The 22,288-nt window shown below is 46.3% G+C and overlaps 1 protein-coding gene and 1 pseudogene across 1 annotated transcript; both read left to right on the top strand.

The window, feature by feature from the left end:
- The first annotated feature begins 8,095 nt into the window (after positions 1-8,095).
- LOC101767525 (crocetin glucosyltransferase 2) lies at positions 8,096-9,815 on the top strand. The gene is made up of 2 exons (XM_004957312.3): positions 8,096-8,761; positions 8,874-9,815. The coding sequence occupies exons 1-2, from the start codon at positions 8,096-8,098 to the stop codon at positions 9,606-9,608; spliced, it is 1,401 nt and encodes a 466-aa protein (XP_004957369.1). The 3' UTR covers positions 9,609-9,815.
- Positions 9,816-12,680: 2,865 nt separating this feature from the next.
- LOC101764012 lies at positions 12,681-14,079 on the top strand (annotated as a pseudogene).
- Positions 14,080-22,288: the final 8,209 nt, after the last annotated feature.

Raw genomic sequence — 22,288 nt, 5'->3', positions numbered from 1 at the left:
GGACGGCGAGCCCTGGCGTCCTGCCGAGCTGGGCGGCGGGCGGTCCACGGTCGGGACATCGGGCGGCGGGCGCTCGGCAGGAGAGGAGCACTGCCGCACTGGAGTCGGGGAGCCGCCAGCCGGGAGGCCGCCCATCGCATGCTTACATGGGCCGGCCGGAACTGCTAGGGCAACGCAAGTTGTTGGGCCGCCTGGACGCCTTCCGCCTGGGCTAACTTTTTTGGGGTGGACTAATGGGCCAAAATGCTTTTTTATACTATTTTTATGAAGAAGTTTTCCACTGCTATTGGGCCTCGCCCCGGGCTGCAGCCCGGGCAGCCCGGGGCCCAGATCCGCCCCTGTCTCTTATTGCTAAATTAGTGCCCTTGCTTAATTTTCAAGCTAATGTGTCTAAATTAGAAAGAGCTAAAACAATTGATATGGCAATGCTTATATTTGTGGCATATGAATCTGCTCACTCTTGTCATATCTTTCATTGAATATGTATGAGTCTGATTGTCTAATTTTGCCTACCTTGAGTCGGATGTCTTTTTGTTGTTCTATTGCAGTCCTAGAGAACTCCACTTCTGTCATTATTCGTTGCCTCAAGGTGTTAGGTGTATCAAGCGTAGTCCCTTCAGGTGTCAATAATCTTGCAAGTCATCATTGTAAATGTTACCGACAATTGACTGCAGAATATTTTATATCGTCATTTGGAGTACTAATATTAATCACCTTGTTGCATCAGGATTCATGAAAACTATTTACTGGATAAAATCCTTTGGCTGTCCAATGCCACCACCACTTGTGATTGAATGTAAGTTCTTTGGGTTTTATATTTCTGATGTCCCTTATGCTAACTTCTGATCTTGTTTTTTAAACCAGTCAATGGGGAGTTGCTTCATCAATTTGAAGATCGATTTGGTGAATTACTTGCTTGGAAAGGGTATCCTTTTTGTGCTCCACCCAATGATTCTTTGGAGTGTGTCTGGTGCGGACTTCAAAATGAAGTTGTGACAAATATATCCCGTAGTGAAAAATAGTTAATTCCATCACATCCACATAATTTAAATCCACATAGATCTCACTTACCATCCCCTGATAAAATTCAGACAATACTAGTAATACTGCTTGATTAAAACTGTCACAGTGCCTATGATGAAAACGTGGACTAAAAGAGCTCTCAGCCTAGTATCCTCCTATATGAATGCCGGAGAGAACTAACAAAAGTAGAAGCATGCGCAACTCCTGTCAAGCATTCTACACCACCAACTCCTGTCAAAAAAGATGGTCCAACTTCTATGCATTGCTTCCGCCAAGCACTCTACAAGTAACATATAAAAGTGTGAACAATGATATTGGTCGGCATCAAGTTACCAGATGACTAGATGCTACTACTACAACAGAAAGCATTTCAGTAAACATGAAGTAGCAAAGCAGGAAAGCCCAACACGGTCCATATTTATACTATCTCTAGCCTGGACTTGGTTCTCAATAATCAGGACCTCATTAAATGATGAATCATAAGTACTATTCAATACCCCACAATAAACTGACTAGATGAAGCTATGCAATTCAAAACATGTCCCCTTGGAACCTTGCAGAGATACTAAGTTTGAAGCCACTAGTACGAAATTGGTAGGAAATTCAAACAAAAAAAATTAAAGTGTGCACTAGTTCATAGAGATTTCCTAGTGTAAACAATAAAAAATGCAGCTACCTTGGGGATCTTGGCGACTGACTTTCGGATCATATAGTGCTTCCCATAAAGGCTCTGCAATTAACAAAAAAAGTGAATAATTGAACTGACATGGTCAATCATATTTATACCAACTCTACTTGCATTTCAAGTCAGACATAATCAGACGAGTAAGTTTTTCATGAACCATACACTAAGCATATTCAAAGAGACATACCTAATTTTTTGCTTTAGCCACAGTAATCGAACATTAGGATTCTTGGTTGCAATGAATGTCTTCCTGAGTGTCTCAGATTCAAAAATATCCAAAGCATATGACTTCTCCTCATCAGTTAATTCAACTATAACATCCACTTGATCAACACACTTCTCAACTGAAAATTCTTCCTTATGCCTTTTCTTTTCTTCAAGAGCTTCCAAAATTTTGCTGGTTTGGCTCTTTTTTACTCCACATATCCCTCAAAAGTAGATCCAATGTGACTTTGCTTACGCTTTTTTCCACCTTAACCTACCTTGAATCTTGATTTGATGAGGCAGATTGAGCTGCATTGTTTTCATTACGTGCTTGACCATCAAAACTGGAGGCAAAGGGATTTGTACCATAGAGATTGAGATCATCACAAAGGCTTTGTTCAGAATTACTTCTTTCAACAGGAGCTGGAGGTGGGAGATCAGGAGCTGGAGGAGGGAGATTAGGAGTAGGAGCAGAAGGTGCAGGTGCAGGAGTAGGAGCAGAAGGTGCAGGTGCAGATGACGTAAACTTTAGGTTTCCTGTAGCAACACTTTCTATTCATAGATACAATTGGAACTTAGATTAGATGATTTTCAAAGAACCAATAAATGTTTGATGCTGGAAGTAACAAATTAAGATATGCAAGTGAGGGAACTTCACGAAATGATTCCAATTGGTAAAACAGAGGAAATGGCTTTTTGCCAAACTTTACTACTCTTAGGTGATTCTATTGAATGTAACAGAAAAGGATAATTACTTAACAACAATAACTTAGCTAGTTCTTAGCATATTTTATATAGAGTCCAAATGGCTTACTGCAATTAGCTTCTCCTATACTTTTGGTTCCGTTAGTATCATACATACAGATTCATTCCAACCATTACCACTGTCTCTTTTAGCATCTCTTAGTGCCTTGTAATTAGCTTTGAGCTCCTTCTCCTTCTCCTACACCTGCTTCTTTGTGAAATGAGCTACGGGAAACTTCTCATTAAACTTGCTGGTGATAATCCTCCAGCCCTCCGATATTCAACCATTTTGACCTTTATATTTAGGGTTATCTTTGTAGTTATGTAATATTTCAACAAGACCTTTCTCGTAAGTGGAGTTCCAAGCAGCCCTATCAGCTTCTCCTGCCATGGCTGCATTTCCCAAAATATGTTAAGATGAAGTACAAAGAAACATAAGCAAGATCAAGGTGTTTTAAAAAAATAAATTCAAGTACAAAGATAACAATTGCATTAAAAAAGTCACTGATTATAATAATATTTGTAGTAGAAAGTTCCAAAAATTACATAAGCAAATCATACAAAAACTAGAGGAGCCATACTCCTCTCAAAGATATTATTCTAAACTAATTATTATTATTATAAGAATCCCACATTTGGTGTGTAATCTGATCTCTTAGAGTACTGCTATTGTTTGATTCCGCCTCACTTGGATAGTTGTTGTCCCCCTCCGGCACGTCAACATATTGATCTGTTGGGATATACTATGGTTGGTCATCCTACCACCCCTCTGACCATTTTTCCCTCTAATTATATTGTGAAATGCAACTGCTACAGCTACAATCTTGATTTGATTTTCTATGAGATGGAAAGTGCCTACCTTCAGAATCTGGAACCTCTTCTTTAGAACACCAATGGCCCTCTCTATATGGTTGCGAAGCAATGCATGGCAATGGTTGAACAGTTCTTTGTAGTTTGCATAACCACTTTGAGACGAACGATGCCTTTTAATCTCATTGAGATGGTACCGAGCTCCTCGATATGGGCAATAAAGGATGATGTATTTGCATACCCACCATATACAAGATAGAACTTTCCCTTTAGCACACTAAATCCTTTGCCAATAGCAGATCTAAGGACTCCTGCATTTGATGCTGACCCTGCCCATCCACATGAAATGAATGTGAAGTTAAAGTCAAAGTTGCAGACTAACATAACATTCTGTGATAGGGTTCCTTTCCTATTTTAGTAGGGAGGGGCCTTGTCTTCTGCGATGGTGATTGGTATATGAGTGCCATCGATTGCACCAATGCAATTCTGCACAGAAGGAAAGAAATTAAGGACTTGGCACGCAAGGAAAGAAAAGATTGGGGAAAGGATTATGCCTACCTAAAAGAACGGCATAAAACAAGGATCTATCGCGATTCTGATATGAGTTTGGAATAAACTTGGAAGTCTCACAAATTCAAGGCAGAAATTATTTCAAAAACTTCTGTTATTTTCCGATGGATCATCTCGCCGCTATGTTGAAAAGCTTTTTGTAGCCTTTGGTTGCTAGCATTGTGTGAGAGCATAAACATGAACATCCCAAGATGCTTCTCAACAACAACACCTCGTGTGTTACGGAGCAAATTCTCTCTTCTAAGAAAGTTCGTTGTGACTTTAAATATTTCAGTTTTCATTCGGAACTCAACTTTACACCAGCTCGGGTGCCCTTCAAGGATTTCCTTAACCTTTTTTTACCAGAAAGAGAAGATGTGTGCATAGGAATTTTCTCTTCTTGTAGGTATGAAATTATGGCAGGAACAATTATAAAGAACAGTTTATTGTCCTCTTCCTCCTCCTCCAACAAGAACTGCCTAACTTGCTTTCCCAAGATCTCATTATCTAGTGTATGTATATATAAATTATATTCTTAATTAGCACAATGATCCAAGCATTTATTATATACTTGGTACTAAAAAACTAAAACCAACAATTGAAAATGCCTATTCAGTCATGAACAAGGATTGCACAAAGCTAGCTACGTTCCTCCCTCTAAACAGTTTTGAACAGATCCAGTCGAGAATCACCTTCATTAAAAATCAACAGTTTCTAACCTGTACTACTACTCTGCTAATTAGAGGTTAACTGTACTACTACTCTATATTGATCGTTCCTGCATCTAGTGTTCATAGTTTCTTAGTTTTAAAGGCTGCAAAAATCAATAGAGATGCATTCGATTATGACCAAAGAACTCAAAACAAGGCTTATATGCATCTACTTAACTTGGAGACTCAGATTGCCAAAGTGAAAAATGTAACAAGGTTCCAAGCATTAACTGATGGTTCCAAAATTGATTTGCTCTTTACACAAAATACCACTTCTATCTGTGGCTATCAGATATAACTAATGCATGGATGATGACAACGCGCAACAGTTTACAATTACCAAGAAAATATAAGATGGTCGCTTTGATGCTAGACATTAGATTGAGTAACATTCTGATACTAAACAAGCATAACTATTAGCAGCTTGACAAACAAGAGAATCACAGGATCGGAGAAGCAAACTTACCTTGGGGATCTTGATGACCCGCCGACCACCAGTGAAGTGGTAGAACCGGACAAGATCCTCAACTCAAGGCCCACGCCCAGGACCAACTGCGTCAAATCATCATTCGCTCGTGTCTACAACTTCCAAAGTTCATAGCGAACGTGGGAGCAGGGAGGAGATAGCGGCGGCGCAGTAGCCCCAAGATCTACAGGAGGATTTCCATAGCTGAGATAGGGAGGAAACAGCGACGGCCCGGTAGCCCGGTGAGCGCAAACCCTAGCGGAGAGCAGGGAGACACAAGAAGATGAGGACTAACCTGCGGAGGAGATCGGGTGGCTGCGGAGGAGATCAGGCAACAACGTCGAGGAGATCAGGTGGCGGCAGCGGTGGCGGTCTCTCGCGTGGGGAGAAGTCGCGAGACGACGGGGATGGAGAGGAACGCTTCCCGACCTGTGGACGTCAGGAGTCTTTCCGCGTGGAAGCTGGGCTCATTCGGGCTGAAAGACGTGGCCCAGCAGGCTACCAAATGCGCAAGTTGGACGCTGCGTGGAAGAATCCCGCGTGGGTTGCGGGCGCGCGGAAACGGCCAGGTTCCCTGCGGGGAAGTGGACTGCCAAAGGAGCCCTAAATGAATGCAGATTGAGGTGTTTCTCCCACCGAATCAACGCTGTGATGGAACATTGGAATTCTATAATTTACAATATAATATTGCTATTGTCAGTGTCAAGAAACATTTCAATGCCACTCGACCTGCAGACATTTTCGATAAAGGAATGTTAGTGTCACCTAAAAAGGTAGTGGCTATAGGGCATGACACTATACATGGACTATTGATGGTCACAATTGGTAAATTGAAAAGTAGTAACGAGGATTGCAAACTTAATTGCAAAGAGCTTCGATCAGTGTTCCACTTGTAACATCACGAAGGTAGCATGTTGAAATTTTCATACTGTTTCTTTACATGGTAGCCTGTATTAAATAATTGCATTAGAATCCGAGCTCACTCTTTAATTACAATTCTCCCACTGAATCAGGAATTACAAGTTTAACAGTAACATTTGTCTTTCTGGTACTAGGCTGGGATCGGTGGCCCTCTTATTGGTTTTGATGGGAGTTTTGTTGGCATGAACTTTTATGATGGAAGCGATGTAACTCCTTTCCTTCCAAGGAATGTGATCCTTAATCTTTTAAGAGTAGTTGATTCCAGATTACCATCAGAAAGGTACTGTTTTTTTTCTGTTATCTCAGTTGTAACTGGGTAAGCATAATAGTCTGAACTTACAATGGAAAAATATGTTGGACGACAGCGGAGAGTATCCTATGCACATATTTGATTGTTTCATGGTGGGGGAGAAATACAGGTAATATTTGTTCTGTTTTCTCGTTGCCACTTGTTTCGTGACTTGAACTATTTTATTCAACAATCAACCTACATCATTGGAGAAAAAAATATGTTTTGGATGACAGGTGGCCAGTGCCCGGACCATATTGGTATCATGGTGAACTTGACGTGGATAGGTACGATGTCCCTGAGCTTATTGGAAGGACTCTCAATTAGGCGGCCGTGCTATCAGCACATGGAAATAAATTAGCTTCATGGTGCACCATGTGGATAGGTACGATGAAGACTATCAATCGGATGTCAAGCCATTAGCAGATCTTGTTCTGCTCATCTTGTAGTATTTAAGTAATCAGTAGCGCTATCATTGCCCTTCTGTCTAAAATGTTTGTAACTTTGCTCAAATATTTGACTTGAACAAAATGCGCTTAGGTTTTGCCATGTTTATTTCATTTGCAATTATGGATAATGCGTATGCTATTATAAAAGATCCAGATTTTGTATTTGTCACTGAAAAACTTGTGGCATCTTCTATGACATGGATCAAATTTCTTTGGACCCTAGTGCCTGCCGAAAATCAATTTTTTGGGACCAACCACCATTCATCTTATCTCCTGATTTCACCGTCCTTGTACACCTGCTCGCCATGGCAGCCTGCAACTCCGATGAACTCTTCGGCTGGGTCGGAGACGCTGGACGGTCAGAGTCGGGAGCAGCGCCGGCCGGTGCACGTGGACTCTGCTATGGAGGAGTGTAGGACCATAACAAAAAGGGAAAGTGAAAAGGGTAGGTGCCATGGAGGACCAAACTATAAAAGACTTATCGGGATTCAACCGTGGAAGGACCTTCACATGGGCGATCGTAAATTAGCAAACTCCATGTTGATATTGCGGTGGGCATTCAAAGTTGAGTGCAAATGCAATCGTGGTCTCGAAACAAGTAGAATCGTCGCTGCACAGTAGAATCGTGAGGTTATTGTCGAATACTTACTGTTCAGACAAGCATACGCCTTGTTTCGACATGGCAAATTTGCCTCCAACATGGTAAAAACCACATGATGTAAGCTCAGCTTTAGAACGAAATCGAACGATCTTTACATATAGTCCAATGACGATGCCGGATGCCTGTCTCTAGAGTTGGAACTAAACTGAAACAGTCCAAGGGGCTTTTCTCAAGAAATGATTGAAACAGTCCATGAAATTATTACGCAATCATGCTCATGTCACTGCTGACAGCAAATCCAATCACCCTATATGAAGCTTAAGTCATCGATGACGTGTGATGTAAATGTGATGTAAAGAAAACCGACAAGCAAAGTGACGGGGCCGACGGCTTCCGAACCCGGGTAGTGCGTCCTGTGATCGTGTCGTTTTCTCCAACCGCACCTGCGGCTGATCCAAGCAGAGCTCCATTTTTCGCCGATTTCAGTAGAAACACTTGGCCACTTGAGCTTTGCTTCAGCACCTGATTATGTCGCGGAAGCTCCAGGCTGCTGGACGCCTATAAACAGACCCTTCACTCATGTTCTTCTCAGGAACACCTCGCACTGCACTTCGGATAACACATTATCACACATTGAGATAGCCATGGGGAGCTCCGACAACGAAAGAAGCATCCACGTCCTTCTCGTCCCATTCCCGGTCCAGGGCCACATCAACCCGCTACTCCAGTTCGGCAAGCGCCTCGCGAGCCACAGCGGCGTCCGGTGCACCCTCGCCGCGACCCGTTTCGTCGTCAACTCCACCAAACCAACCCCGAGCTCGGTGCACGTCGCCGTCTTCTCGGACGGCTGCGACGGTGTCGGCCCCGGCGAGCTAGGAGGGGTGGGCGCCCCCTACTTCGAGCGGCTCGAGTCGGCCGGGTCCGAGACGCTGGACGCGCTCCTCCGGTCGGAGTCGGAGCAGGGCCGGCCGGTGCACGTGGTGGTGTACGACGCGTTCCTGCCGTGGGCGCTGGGTGTGGCGAGGCGGCGCGGCGCGGCGAGCGCGGCGTTCCTCACGCAGACGTGCGCCGTGGACATCCTGTACGCGCACGCGTGGGCCGGGCGGCTGCCGCCGCCACCGCTACTGCGGCCGGAGGAGATACGGGGCCTGGATGGGCTGTCGTGCGAGCTCGAGATGAGCGACATGCCGACGTTCCTGACGGACACGAGCTATCACCCGTCTTTCAGGGAGTTGCTGGTGAACCAGTTCATGGGGTTGGACACTGCCGACCATGTGCTCGTCAACTCATTCTACGATTTGGAGCCGCAGGTGAGTAAGCCCAAATGGGTGACTGTAAACGAGACTTGGCTGCAACTATAATCATGCTGCCCTATGTTCTGACACACTGGCTTAAGTCGTTCTTTCCTGCCTGAATCCACAGGAAGCGGACTACTTGGCATCTACGTGGAGAGCCAAGATGGTGGGCCCAACCATTCCGTCGGCATTCCTCGACAACCGCCTTCCAGACGACGTGTCCTACGGCATCCACCTGCACACACCAATGACAATGGAAAGCAAGGCATGGCTCGACGCCCAGAAGGTGCAGTCTGTTCTGTACGTCTCCTTTGGTAGCATGGCCTCTCTGGATCCTGACCAGATGAGCGAGATAGCCGAGGGCCTCTACAACAGTGGCAGGCCATTCTTGTGGGTCGTTCGGGCAACGGAGACTGCCAAGCTACCCAAGGATTTTGCCGACAAAACTAAGGTAAGGGGGTTCATAGTGCCATGGTGTCTACAGTTGGAGGTTCTAGCACATCCATCTGTCGGCTGTTTCATGACACATTGTGGTTGGAACTCGACGGTGGAAGCGCTTAGCGCCGGTGTGCCCATGGTGGCGATGCCGAACTGGTCGGACCAGACAACAAACGCTAAGTACATCCAAGATGTGTGGCGTGTTGGCGTGCGGGTGCGGCCAGATGCCAAAGGAGTGGTGAGGAGCGAGGAGGTGGAGCGGTGTGTGCGGGAGGTCATGGAAGGGGAATTGTGCAAGGAGTTTAGGATGAAGGCTTTAGACTGGAGTGACAAGGTTAAGAAGTCCATGAGCGAAGGCGGAACCTCGGACACCAACATTTCGGATTTCCTATCAAGTGTTGCTCATGTGACTCATGCCGACTGATTCGTGATAGCCCGAAGCGCATTTATAAGTTACTTGTATTATTTTCCTTCTTGATAGAGAAATGTAGGTCTCTTGCGTATTTTATAAGTAGGAAAAAGTTGGACACTCCTAATAATGGTCGATATGTAGATCCTTTGGGTTTGAGGGGGCGTTTAATTGCACCCAAGATTTATAGATGAACAACATAATTTGTTGGCGTGTGCAATATACCATAAGCGCTCAGGTGAGGAACACATGTTGAGTAACTCTGGAAGGTTATCGGAAATGCTATATATTTTCCAATATACAATTTGCTTTTTCCTCAAATTATATGGTATATATATTAAAGAAAAAAAATCCAAATTACTACCCTCAAGTATATCAAAAGTTTGGATAACCCTCTAAACGATCCTATTTGGTTGAATTTATCCATAACGCAATTTTTGTTCTATACACAAGTTGGATTTTAATTAAAGATTTTATAGGATGGTAGTGGATATCAGAATCTATATTAAAAAATATATTATTAATTTTTCATCATTATTTTTCATATATATATGTGTGTGTCTCTCCAGGACATATTTATTATTAAATATCCTGCCTAACAAAATAATGATAAAAAATTCATGATATATTTTTCTGATACCTTCTATCATCATGCAAAATTTTAACCTAAGATTCCACTTGTGCATGAAGAAATAAAAAAATATAAATAATCGAACCAAATGGCATAATTTTAGGGGTAAACTGAATAAAAAAACTTTAAGGGTTATCTATTTTAGCTATACCTAAGGGGAGTGATATGGACCTTTTTCTATACCAAATTAATATGGTGGAACCATCCAATTTAAACCGCATCAAGTGCGCATAATCACCACAACAATAGTGATTATAATGAATACACGCAAAACAGTGTAAATCCAGCAATCTGTTGGTTGTCCTCGTGGCAAACCCAATCATCCATGTAACCACACTACAGCTGTCATCTTTACAGCTGTCATCTTTACAGCTGTCATCTTTACCGTACATTAAGGATCGCTTCTTGTGGAGGATATGACCCCCGGGTACCAATCGGATGGGCTTGAACGCCTGCCAAGGGGTAGCATGGCTCACCTGAATTGTAGGCGGAGATGTGCAAAGTAAGATGAAGCGTCGGCACGAAAAGATAGGGATAGAGATTTGATCGGTTTAAATATGTAAAGAGATAATTTGTACTAGGATTGGGTTTGATTCCTTGCAATCAACTAGAATTCGATCCGGATCAAATCTGTAACCCTGCCCCGGCTATGTAAGGCGGGCAGGGACCCCTCAAAAATCCAAATCATATTCGATACGCTATACATTGAGAATACAAACCCCAAGCACATGACGTAGGGTCTTAGACCTATTCGGTGGTTCGAACCTTGTTAATTTTCGGTGTCCATGTGTTCATCCATCTAGCTCCAAGCACGACGGTCCCATCCAAACAATCTACCACCTTGGGTAGCTCCGTGGTGAACTGTCGGATTGTCCCCCTACAGTTGGCACATGAGGTAGGGATTCGCTATCTAAGCCAATGTCAGTTTGGAGGATAAAATTCTTTCTAAACTTGAAATAGATTAAAACGAATGTCCTTAACCCTACTTGCACAATCAGACAACATATACACTCAAGCTACCCAGAAAAATAAGTCTAATAACTATTCTGAAAAGAAGGGGAAAATGGGACAAGAACAAAGTTATATGCACAGGAAGCTTTGGTCACTGAGTTTCAGCATGTAGCTATAACTAATAATACTTTTTAGTTAAAATAAAAATATAGGAAAAACAGAGGCTACAAACATGTATTAGTTTAAGGGGTTATCAAACACAGCACTCGAGTGTAGAGAATCCTTCCAACACCTGAATTTTTTTTGTCCGTCAGATCTGAAATCAACCACCGTAATCGGTCCATCCTCCACCTTATCTTCTCCCACCAACCTCCCTCTACCTTATCTCCTTCTTTACCGAGTCGCCGGCGCCGCCGTCTCCACCCCGCTACCTCGCCGGCACCATCCCTGATGCCGGTGAGTCCCACCCTCCCTCCCTCCCTCCACCCTCTGCCATTCGTTCCCATTGTCGGAGGTCACCTGAGCCACGCCCGCCTCCTCCGCTGCCCTACTTGTCTCGGCGAGCGCGCCGAGGAGGCGGCGGAACGCGGCGGCAGGGCAGGGGATGCGCAGCGGGCCCTAGCACGCGTAGCCGTACTTCTGCGGGGCGCGGCGGAGCAGCTTGGCGATAGGCGGGCGGCACAGCAGCTCGGCGGGGACGACGAAGCGCTCCATCTCCTCCCTCTCCGCGCCGACATCCACCAGCACGTGCCCCACTGGCACCTTCCCCCCGCTCGTCCCGTGCCACGCCGGCACCCTGCCCGATCCGGAGTTGGGCGGGCACCAATCGGAGTCGAGGATGGCCGGCGCGGCGCGGATCCGACTGCAGCGGCGGTGGCAGGGCGGACTGCTCTGGCGAACCTCGATCTGAAGCTTGCGGAGGGAGCCGCCGGATCCTCTGCCACCGTCTCGACCGCTCCCACCATAATTCGTTGCCAGTGCTCGCCCCCGCCACCACCACCGCCCAACCGGGGGTCCGCCACCGCCCGGCTCCAGCGGCACCTTGCCGCCTCCGCTCATCCGCCATCTCGAATGCCACCACCACCGGCCGGCGAGCCACCCGGAGCACCTTCTACACCCGGAGGCCACAGGTAACCGCCACCCCTGAACCCAACCCCGAACCCAACCCCGAACCCTAACTCGCCAGAGCTCAAGAAGAAGGTGCCGCTGGAGCTCAAGAAGGTGTTGTGGCATGGAATGATTGGGCAGCAAAATTCGAGTGTGGGGAGGAGTAGAAATGCTCGAGTGTAGTATAGCTTTCCCTAGTTTAATTAGGTATCATGAACATATCTTACCATCAGTTCAAATATTAAAAAATAGGTGGCCACTTGGGCTTTGCTAGCTTCAGCATCTGATTATGACGCAGAAGCTCCAAGACGCCTATATATAGCGACCTTCACTCACGCTATTCTTAAGAACATCGCCACTGCAGTTCACATAACACATTATCACACATTCAGATAGCAATGGCGAGCTCCGACCAAAGAAGCATCCACGTCCTTCTCGTCCCATTCCCGGTCCACCAGGGCCACATCAACCCGCTGCTCCAGTTCGGCAAGCGGCTCGCGAGCCACAGCGGCGTCCGGTGCACCCTCGCGGCAACCCGTTTCGTCGTCAACTCCACCAAGCCGACCCCCAGCTCGGTGCACGTCGCCGTTTTCTCCGACGGCTGCGACGGCGGTGGCCGCGACGAGCTAGGAGGAGTAGGCGCCCCCTACTTCGAGCAGCTCGAGTCGGCGGGGTCCAAGACGCTGGACGAGCTCCTCCGGTCGGAGTCGGAGCTGGGCCGGCCGGTCCACGTGGACACGTGGTGGTGTACGACGCGGTCATGCCGTGGGCGCTGGGCGTGGCGAGGCAGCGCGGCGCGGCGGGCGCGGCGTTCCTCACGCAGACGTGCGCCGTGGACATCCTGTACGTGCACGCGTGGGCCGGCCGGCTGCCGCCGCCACCGCTACTGCAGCCGGAGGTGATACGGGGCCTGGACCGGCTGTCGTGCCAGCTCGAGATGAGCGACATGCCGACGTTCCTGGCCGATACGAGCTATCACCCATCTTTTCGGAAGTTGCTGGTGAACCAGTTCTTGGGGTTGGACACTGCCGACCACGTGCTCGTCAACTCATTCTACGACTTGGAGCCGCAGGTGAGCAGTGAGCCCAAATGTGTGACTCCATACGAGACATGGCTGCATGATCTTAACTTCTGATTGACATTGAATCGTACGTTTCTTTCCTGCCTGAATCCACAGGAAGCGGACTACTTGGCATCTACGTGGAGAGACAAGATGGTGGGCCCAACCATTCCGTCGGCATTCCTCGACAACCGCCTTCCAGACGACGTGTCCTACGGCATCCACCTGCACACACCAATGATAATGGAAAGCAAGGCATGGCTCGACGCCCAAAAGGTGCAGTCTGTTCTGTACGTCTCCTTTGGTAGCATGGCCTCTCTGGATCCTGACCAGATGAGCGAGATAGCAGAAGGCCTCTACAACAGTGGCAAACAAGCCATTCTTGTGGGTCGTCCGGGCAATGGAGACTGCCAAGCAAGCTACCCAAGGATTTTGCCGACAAAGCTAAGGTAAGGGGGTTCATAGTGCCATGGTGTCCACAGTTGGAGGTTCTAGCACATCCATCTGTCGGCTGTTTCATGACACATTGTGGTTGGAACTCGACGGTGGAAGCGCTTAGCGCCGGTGTGCCCATGGTGGCGATGCCGAACTGGTCGGACCAGACAACAAACGCCAAGTACATCCAAGATGTGTGGCGTGTCGCTGTGCGGGTTTGGCCAGATGCCAAAGGAGTGGTGAGGAGTGAGGAGGTGGAGCAGCGCGCGTGCGGCAGTAGAGAGAAAATGTTTTCTTGCTAAAGTTGGAGACGTAAAGCACGAGAGTGGCGTTGGTGCGTGGCGGCTGAAAAATTCTGTTATGGAAACATGGCTGAACAACGTAACACCCGAGTGTAGTTTTAGCTTTCCTGTAAGTATTTTTTTTTTGCGAATAGCTTTCCTGTAAATTCGGTGTTTGAAGTTTCTAAAATCATCAGCTTTTAAAGCGAAACGTTCATACGTACGGCTAACATTGTGCGATTTTAGCACTATGCAATATATGTGATACGTCCATGCAAATGCAATATATCCTCCAAAGCATTGGATGGATTTTTTTAATGCAACATTGGACGAATTCGTTTCACATGTTACAGACATGCTGCCCGGCCGCTGAAGATAATTAAATACATGTAGCTATGAATTCTTTCCACTACCCATCAGTTGGCAGCAGCCGAATTGAATCTGATTGAATGCAAAGGTGGCGTGTGCGTACGTACGAGCTAGCTGATCACGCGTGCCTCTAGGGCTCCGCGTCGCCTACCACCTTGCCGAAAACGGCAACCCTAATCACTCCTCAGCTCTTTACTAGCGCCCTCCCCTACCTCTCCTCGGCTCCTCTCCCCATTGCCCCTTCCACTTTTCGTTCGCTTCGTTCCGTGTTGTCTCCATCTCTAGCTAGAAGCTCTGGCCGTGGTAGTAGGGAGATCATCGAGAGAGGCAGCAGCTGTAAGGGTAGAAGATTATTGTTGAGCCGTAGTCGTAGCCAGCTAAGGTGCCTTCGCACGAAGCTGCCGGCGCCATGGGGAGGGACGGGAGAACAAGATCTACGGGCAGGTGACGGCGCGGCCTTCAGCAAGCGCCGCAACAGCCTGCTGCTCAAGAAGGCGTACGATCTGTCTGTGCTCGCGCTCATCATCATCATCTTCTCCAACGGGCAGCCGCCGCGAGCTCTGCGAGTTCTGCATCGGCCAGAGGTATACGGCTACACGCACGCGTGCACGCAGCACATACTTGTGCTCGAGCTAGTAGTAGCACTGGCAGGATCTTTGGTCGAGATCTTAACAGATCTAGCGTCGGGGAAACCTGGGGTGGCGGTGAGACATAGCTTTCGCATTTTTTTTTAGCTTGTTTAGAGCCCATTTTGCTGGGATTTAGAGCCCGCAAGAAATTCACTTGATCTGGTGATGCGTGATGCGTTTATGATGGTCCCACAGTAGAAATGTAGAATGCTTGTGGATGTCTAGCATGATTTTGGATTGGTCGATGGGTGGCTTGTTGGGGCGTTGGAATCCTTATAGATCTAGTGAATTTCTTGCGGGGTTATGGTTTTGCAGTTTTGTTGCTTTATAGTCTGTATTATATTTTGAACCTCAAAAGAGCGTTAATTAGGTCATCAGTTTCTGCCTTATTATTAGAATGATCCAACAAAGAATCAAAATGGAACCAACTAGCTAGCATTGATTATCTAATTAAGATCAAGTATGTCATTGCACAAACGAAGTTCTGTTGGCACCCAATTTTTAGATAAAATTTTGCTAACCTTTTCTGTTATTGACTCCAAAATGCGCGAATAACAAAATGACTAAAGAATGAATACCTTTTATACTTTTGCAGACAGAAAGTTGCACATCTGTTTATTTGAATTAGCTCTTTCTTTTTATTTTTGCCGGGTTAACTGAATCAATTTCTGTTGACTACTTTCTTCGGTTCTAACATTATCAAATGATACTAGTAGTGGTACTCTTCCATTCGAAACGTTTGTATTGATATTTGATAAATTAGCTTCAGGAGTAATCATTTGGGTTTTGTTGATTTGAATCATATCTTTGTTTTGTTGTAGGGAACATCTAATACTATTGTAGCCACTCCCGAATCATTTTACTTTTGCAGATCGAAAGTATGCACATCTCTGTTATTGACTCCAAAATGTACATTTCTGTTTATATGAATTAGTTCTTTTTTCTTTTTATTTTTGCGGGGTAACTGAATCAGTTTCTGATGAGTACTCTTCCGTTCAAACCTTGTCAAATGATACTAGCTAGTAGTAGTACTCTTCCATTTGAAACATTTGTACTGATATTTTGATAAATTAGCTTAATGAGTAATCATTTGGGTGTTATTGATTTTAATCATGTCTTTATTTTGTTGTAATGAACATATAATATTATTGTAGCCACTTCCGAATCATATTACCCTGCATAGTATGTGTCTGTGTCGTTTAATTCTTTTTCTGTTCACATGCACGTATGAGATAAATCCTTGAGATAATGATGCAAAGGCAAGCAAGTTTACTTTCAGTTGTTGTCAAATATGAAAAGGCGTGGATCCTGTCTTGTTTAATTAGCTATTTAGAGCAACTCCAAAAGACTGCTAATTTTATCCCCAATACCTCCTTTAGGGAAAAAAAGAGAAAAAAAGAACTCCAACAGTCCACCTAAAACTCACCGAAATATTAGCAACACGAAAAAACACCGTCCGCCCCGCATATATTCGCGTCGGCCGGTCTTCCCCAATCCGCCTCCCTCCCCTTCCCCGCGCGCGTTTTTTCCCGTCGTGCTGTGCCCGGACTATGGCGACTCCGTCGAGCGGGCGGCACCGGGGCAGGCTGACATCTTGGACACGCACGCGCGGTTGGGCAGCTGCTACCCGGCGAGGAAGCGCAAGCCACAGTGCCCCCGCGCCACGGTGCAAGGAGGTGCTCACCTTCTGCAACACGATGCCACAATGCAGTGCAAGAGGTGCGGCCTCAAGGTGTGCCTCAAGCATCGGTTCCCGGCGGACCACAGATGCGTGGCGGCGAGAGTGGCGGCTGCGAGGAGGGCAGCCGATGGGAAGTGCGGGCACAACGCACGAAAGAAGGATGGCGGCTGATGGCCGCTAGTGGTGTCCATCCGAAGCTTCAAGATCTGTTGAGCTTCAAGATCTGCTGAGGTTTGATGTAGTTGTAGTTTCAAGATCCGGCGGGGCGAGCAGCGGGGCGGTAGCGCTGGCGGCGGGCGGCGGTGATGCGCGCCTTGCGCACTACGGCGGGCGCCTGCACTACGTGGCCAGCGATGGCGCGCAGCTCAAGGTCTGAGTGCTCGACGACGACGACGGTTCCTCACCTGCTGCGCTCCGGTGGCGCCTGAAGCACGCGGTCAATTTTTCAGACAGATTTTAGCCTTACACCACTGTTCAATTTTTCTTTCTTTCTTCTGCATAAGTTCTTAATTTCTCAGTTCAACTTTAGAAACTTCCCATTCTTACAGTTGCATAATACTCACCTCATATTTGTATTCACTTCAGGTTCGAGGAGATAGAGTAGAAGCACAAAGCTCCAGAATGCTCATGGAGCTTGTATTCAGGCAGTGCGACAAAGACACACTGAAGATAGCTATGGTGAAGTATGAAGAGACTTTCGGACAAGTAAAGGCTTCGACCTCTACAGCATTCCAATTTTAGTGTTTGGAGAGTTGGAGGAACATTCTTTCTAGCAACAGAAATTCTTGAATTAGTATAAAAACACTGCAGTGGTGAATGGGTGTTTACAGGGACTCAGCTACTGAACTATTCCTGCTCCCATATTACATGTTGTAGTGCTCATAATTCTTGAAGATTGTCGGTAATTATAGTGCTATAAGAGTTTGGATTCTGCATACCTTGAACTTCACTAATATCAACTGGGCTATACTGCTAACAGATAATCCAAGTACAAACGTTGTTCTGCATTTTGTTTTCATTTCTATGTAGATCCCTTGAAAGCTCAAACAATACTACTCAAAACAGAAGGGGTCGAGGAGGTTCGGTGCATGGCGCTGCACCCGGAGAAGGACTCCGGACGCCCAGTGTCATGGGTCGAAAGGTGGGGCAAGCCAAGTATATTGGCTAAATTATGATGATGTGGTCTTTTGTTAAATTATTGGAAGATAGTTTTTAGCATTCTGTTGTGGCCTACTATGTTTTTGGGAAAAAAAATTTAGCATAGCTCCCAATACCTCGTTTTGGGGAAGAATTTTTTAGGGAACTCTTGGAGTTGCTCTAGTCTGGTAATATAACAATTGCATGCCAAGTCATATTTTATTTTCGTGCAGAATATGTATTATTGCATCCCTATTCCTCACTTCTGTAATTTGCTGGATCAGATCAAAAGCCACTTATTAGTGTACTTGTTTTCATGGTGATCATTACATTGAGCACCTCTTGTTTTTTTTCACTTAATGCAGAGCAGTCGCAGTGGCTACCTAAAACTGAAAGCTAGCTAGGGTGAAAAATCTGCAGCAACTCCAAGGCAAGTTTAGTTCTATATATTCTTGATTCTTTTTGGTGATAAAGCGTGACCTCTATCAAACTGACTGCTATGCATAGTGGAGGAGAAGTTCGTGAAAAGTTCTATGACCTGGTTGTTTTAGAATGCATACCCAACATCGATTTAGAAAGGCCAAATTAGTTGTTCCAGAAGTCTATTAATTAGTTATAAAGAAGTGAAAAGAAGGGTAACTTAGTTGAAGTACAATAATTTGTCGAGCATATAGGACTTGTTATTGAAATTTTATTTTCAATTACAGAAATTTGCTCGTTGCCTTAAACTTTTCCTGTTTTCAAATTTTCAGGATGACCAGGCTACCATTGAGGAGTTGCTTCAAACGGTCTATGATAAAATCGAGCCCAATGTGCCTAATGGTATGCTAACCTGCCATCAAATGTTCCTCCTATCTTTACTGTCTCTTTGCACCCAATATCTGATCATCCAAATTTTTTTCACAGTTGAGCTATCAACTGAACGGAAGAAGCAAAGAATGCAGTGAAACCAAACAAGAAAAGGGGTCAGATCAAAGAAAAGGAGACTTGATTGAATTGGAGGCTTGTCATTCCGTCATAATGAACGAGCTAGCGGGAAGATGATTAGGGCGTATCACGACGTTTAATTTTTGGTAGACATGATGTTGAAACTTAAGTTACTGCTTTTGTTTTATCGCACTAAAACCTTTTATTGTCCTCTTTGTCTAAGTTGAAGTGTTAAGTTGCTTTATTTAGGGTCATGTGGTCGATTCCGTGAACTCTTGTGGTATCATGGTATTGGAAATGAGAAATTAAATTGGACCCTCGCCTCTAGCGTGAAAATCAACTCATATTAGGCCCCGTTTGGATCCCTTTATTTTGAAGGAATTGGAATCTATTTAATAGAGTAGGCTAATTTATGTTGGAATGTGGTATTCCACAACTTTCCAAAGTTTAGATATAAGCCTATCTTAAATTCATGGGGTGGGAGATGGAAATTGATTCTATAGATTATGGTTATTAGAATGGAATTCAATTCTTATAGCATGCTCTTAGACTCGCTTCTCTATAGTAGAAGTGCAGCATATAAGTATCTCTCCCATATCCCCAACTATAATATACAACTATATTCCACATACAATTATATTAGCTTAATTAATTTATGTCTAAATTATGATTATTAGGATGGAATTCAATTCCAATGATCCAAACGGGGCCTTAGAGATAATTGAGGAATAGACATGATGGAATGCCCTGTCCTCTATTTTCAATATGGTGTAGATCCAGGAGATCAAAAAAAAAATCCAACTGAGTAACTGACAAATCGAAAAGAATCAGGAAGATGGACGTGCGTGGCTTTGGATTCTTGTAGCATCTGACGGTGACGGAGCCCCACGCGCGACTCCACGTCCGCGGCCGCACTCGGAGAAATGATTGCGGGGACGGAAAAGCCCAATATATTTGGGTCAAGTAGTAGTGGGTCATGTGTCAGCGCTCAGCCCAAAAGCAAGCAGTAGCGGTGGATGCGGAGAGAGGAAAGTAAGGAGAGGGATAGGGAGGGGAAGAGGAAGGAGAGAGATAAATTACTATTTTATTTTTTATGGGTAGCTTATAAATTTATGGGCATCTTTTGCTATAAGCTGCCTTATAGATCACTCCTAAAATGTGTCAGGTAGGTTGAGTGGAACATTTTAATTCCTATGGATTGCTTTTGGTGCACATTGTGGTTGTCCTGTTTGGTTCCTCTAGGAACTAAACTAAACTTTAGCCCCCTATTCACTAAACTAAACTTTAATCCCTACCCGGTTTGGATCCATGGACTAAAGTCCATTAATGCAGATGAACAAAGACCAAAATACCCCAAATCCGGGGAGGAGCGGAGGGCACATCTACAGGCGGAATGGAAGGGGGTCGCCGGCACCGGTCTACTTCTTGGCCTTCCTCGCCGCGCCCTTCCTGTAGGAGAGAGTAGATTGCGTATAATAGATGGATTGTATTGCATTGAGACCTCAGCTGATATATATATAGACTACAGAGACTTGGGGGGGCAAGCTCCTCTGGATACATATTGCAGTCTACGATACATATATCTACAACTACCAAATATACTCTAACAGCCCCTGCAGTCACAGCGGGAGCACCGCAGACGGTGAGACTGGAGAAGAAGCCGAAGGCAAAAGCCGACGGACTGACATCCTCCCGTAGTGATAACGTCGGTGCGGTGCGGATGCTGCGACTGGAGAGAAAACTAGCGAGTAACTCATGCAGATGATAGCCCCTTGTGCCGATGTCGATGTAGTCGAGCATGAGGATGAGTAACCATGGTCAAGGATGCCATGCGTAGAGTAGCCGTGGTCGAGGATGCCGTGCGTAGAGTAGCCATGGTCGACATAGCCGTCGAGGTTGCTGAAGATGAGGGAGCCGCACATGTAACCGCGGGCGCACGAGGAGGCGCCGTGAAGAGGATGGTGGCGCATAGGGGAAGATGCCAAAGATGAAGATGGTGACGCGTCGAGGCAATCGTAGAGGGGGGTCGATGCCAAAGTCGATGCAGTTAAGCCATCGGATGAGACATTCCCAGGTTTCCTAGGTTCGGGAACGCATCGGGGATGATGGCACGCACTGGTGTTGCCAATACCGGACGTGCAAGGGAGAGTGCACAACCAGACACGCCGTTGTCTGAGGAGCAGAGAAGGCCTCCACGGTGGTCGCAGGCGCAGAAAAACGGCGAGGTAGAAGATACCGATGCAGCCCGCGGTTGCTGGAGTAGATGAACGAGGTGGAGATTAGATGGCGACACTGGCGACGAGGTAGTGCTGGATGAAGAAGCGAGGAGGTGGACCCGGACGATCTGACGCAAGGCCTGATGATCCGGATGACGCGGTGGTAGAGCTCGAAGGAGACGGCGAAGAACTCGAACAGCCTGATGAAGACCATGCGTGCAAGGTGTAGCGACTCGTAGTTGACGACGAGGTCGTTGATGTGGTCGGCGACGGTAAGGATGCAATGGCAAAGGAGACCACGGGTGGCGCCGCTGCTGCCCGAAGGGGTGATGCCCTGCCATCCATACTCGGAGAAGAGGCGCGCAATACGAGGATGAACGTCATGGGAGTCGGGTGGATCACGCACATCGGCTGATCAGACCGAGTATGCACGGGGCGAGACGACGATGGGCGAAGTCGGTGGAGGTGTCCCGATCGGTGGAGGCAACGATGAGCTGGCAGAGATTGACATGCGGACGAAGCAGCGAGGAGGGTGGTGCACACGGGCATCCCCTAGGGCACCATCCATCTTGCCAAGCCGCACAGTCGGAGACGAGGCAGGAGCTGGTGAAGTCGACACAGATGTTGAAGTAGAGGCAAGAGGTCGACAGGCCATGGGCGACGCAATCCTAATCTTTGATCGGGCAAAAGAAAAAAGACACAGCAGCAGCAAGGATGTCTCCATGTGGATGTCAAGGTGCCCCTAGCTTACCCAATCTCATTTGTCCTCTTTCTCCTGCTGTGATGAACGATCGCAGGGAAGTTTAGAGAGACAGATTAGACAGGGCACGGAATACCCAAAAACAAATCACTAGCCCGATGCGCCACCAGGTGATAGCCTCTTCTCGTGGTAGGCGCCCAGCAACCGCTCCGTGTTACAAGCGCGGCTTGGCTCACAGGAGCCATGAAGATGTCAACTGGGCTGCTTGATGACTCTGAAAGGAGGCGGATCACAGACCGCCGAGGAAACCGTGGCGCTGCCCCCTCGAGATCGATGTCTCCAGAGGCGGCGTGAGGGTAGCGGAAGTCTTAGCTCTAGGAATGAAACTTTAAACTCGTGATACCATATAGGAGGGAATAGATTGCGTATAACAGATGGATTGTATTGCATTGAGACCTCAGCCGGTATATATAGAGTATAGAAACTTAGGGGCAAGACTCCCTCGAATACATATGGCAGTCTACGATACGTATATCTACAGCTACCAAATATACTCTAACACTTTCTGTCG

Source organism: Setaria italica, chromosome II (assembly GCF_000263155.2).
Source record: "Setaria italica strain Yugu1 chromosome II, Setaria_italica_v2.0, whole genome shotgun sequence".
NCBI lineage: Eukaryota > Viridiplantae > Streptophyta > Magnoliopsida > Poales > Poaceae > Setaria > Setaria italica.
The sequence above is the reverse complement of the archived record's forward strand: the minus strand, read 5'-3'. Positions and strand labels throughout refer to the sequence as shown.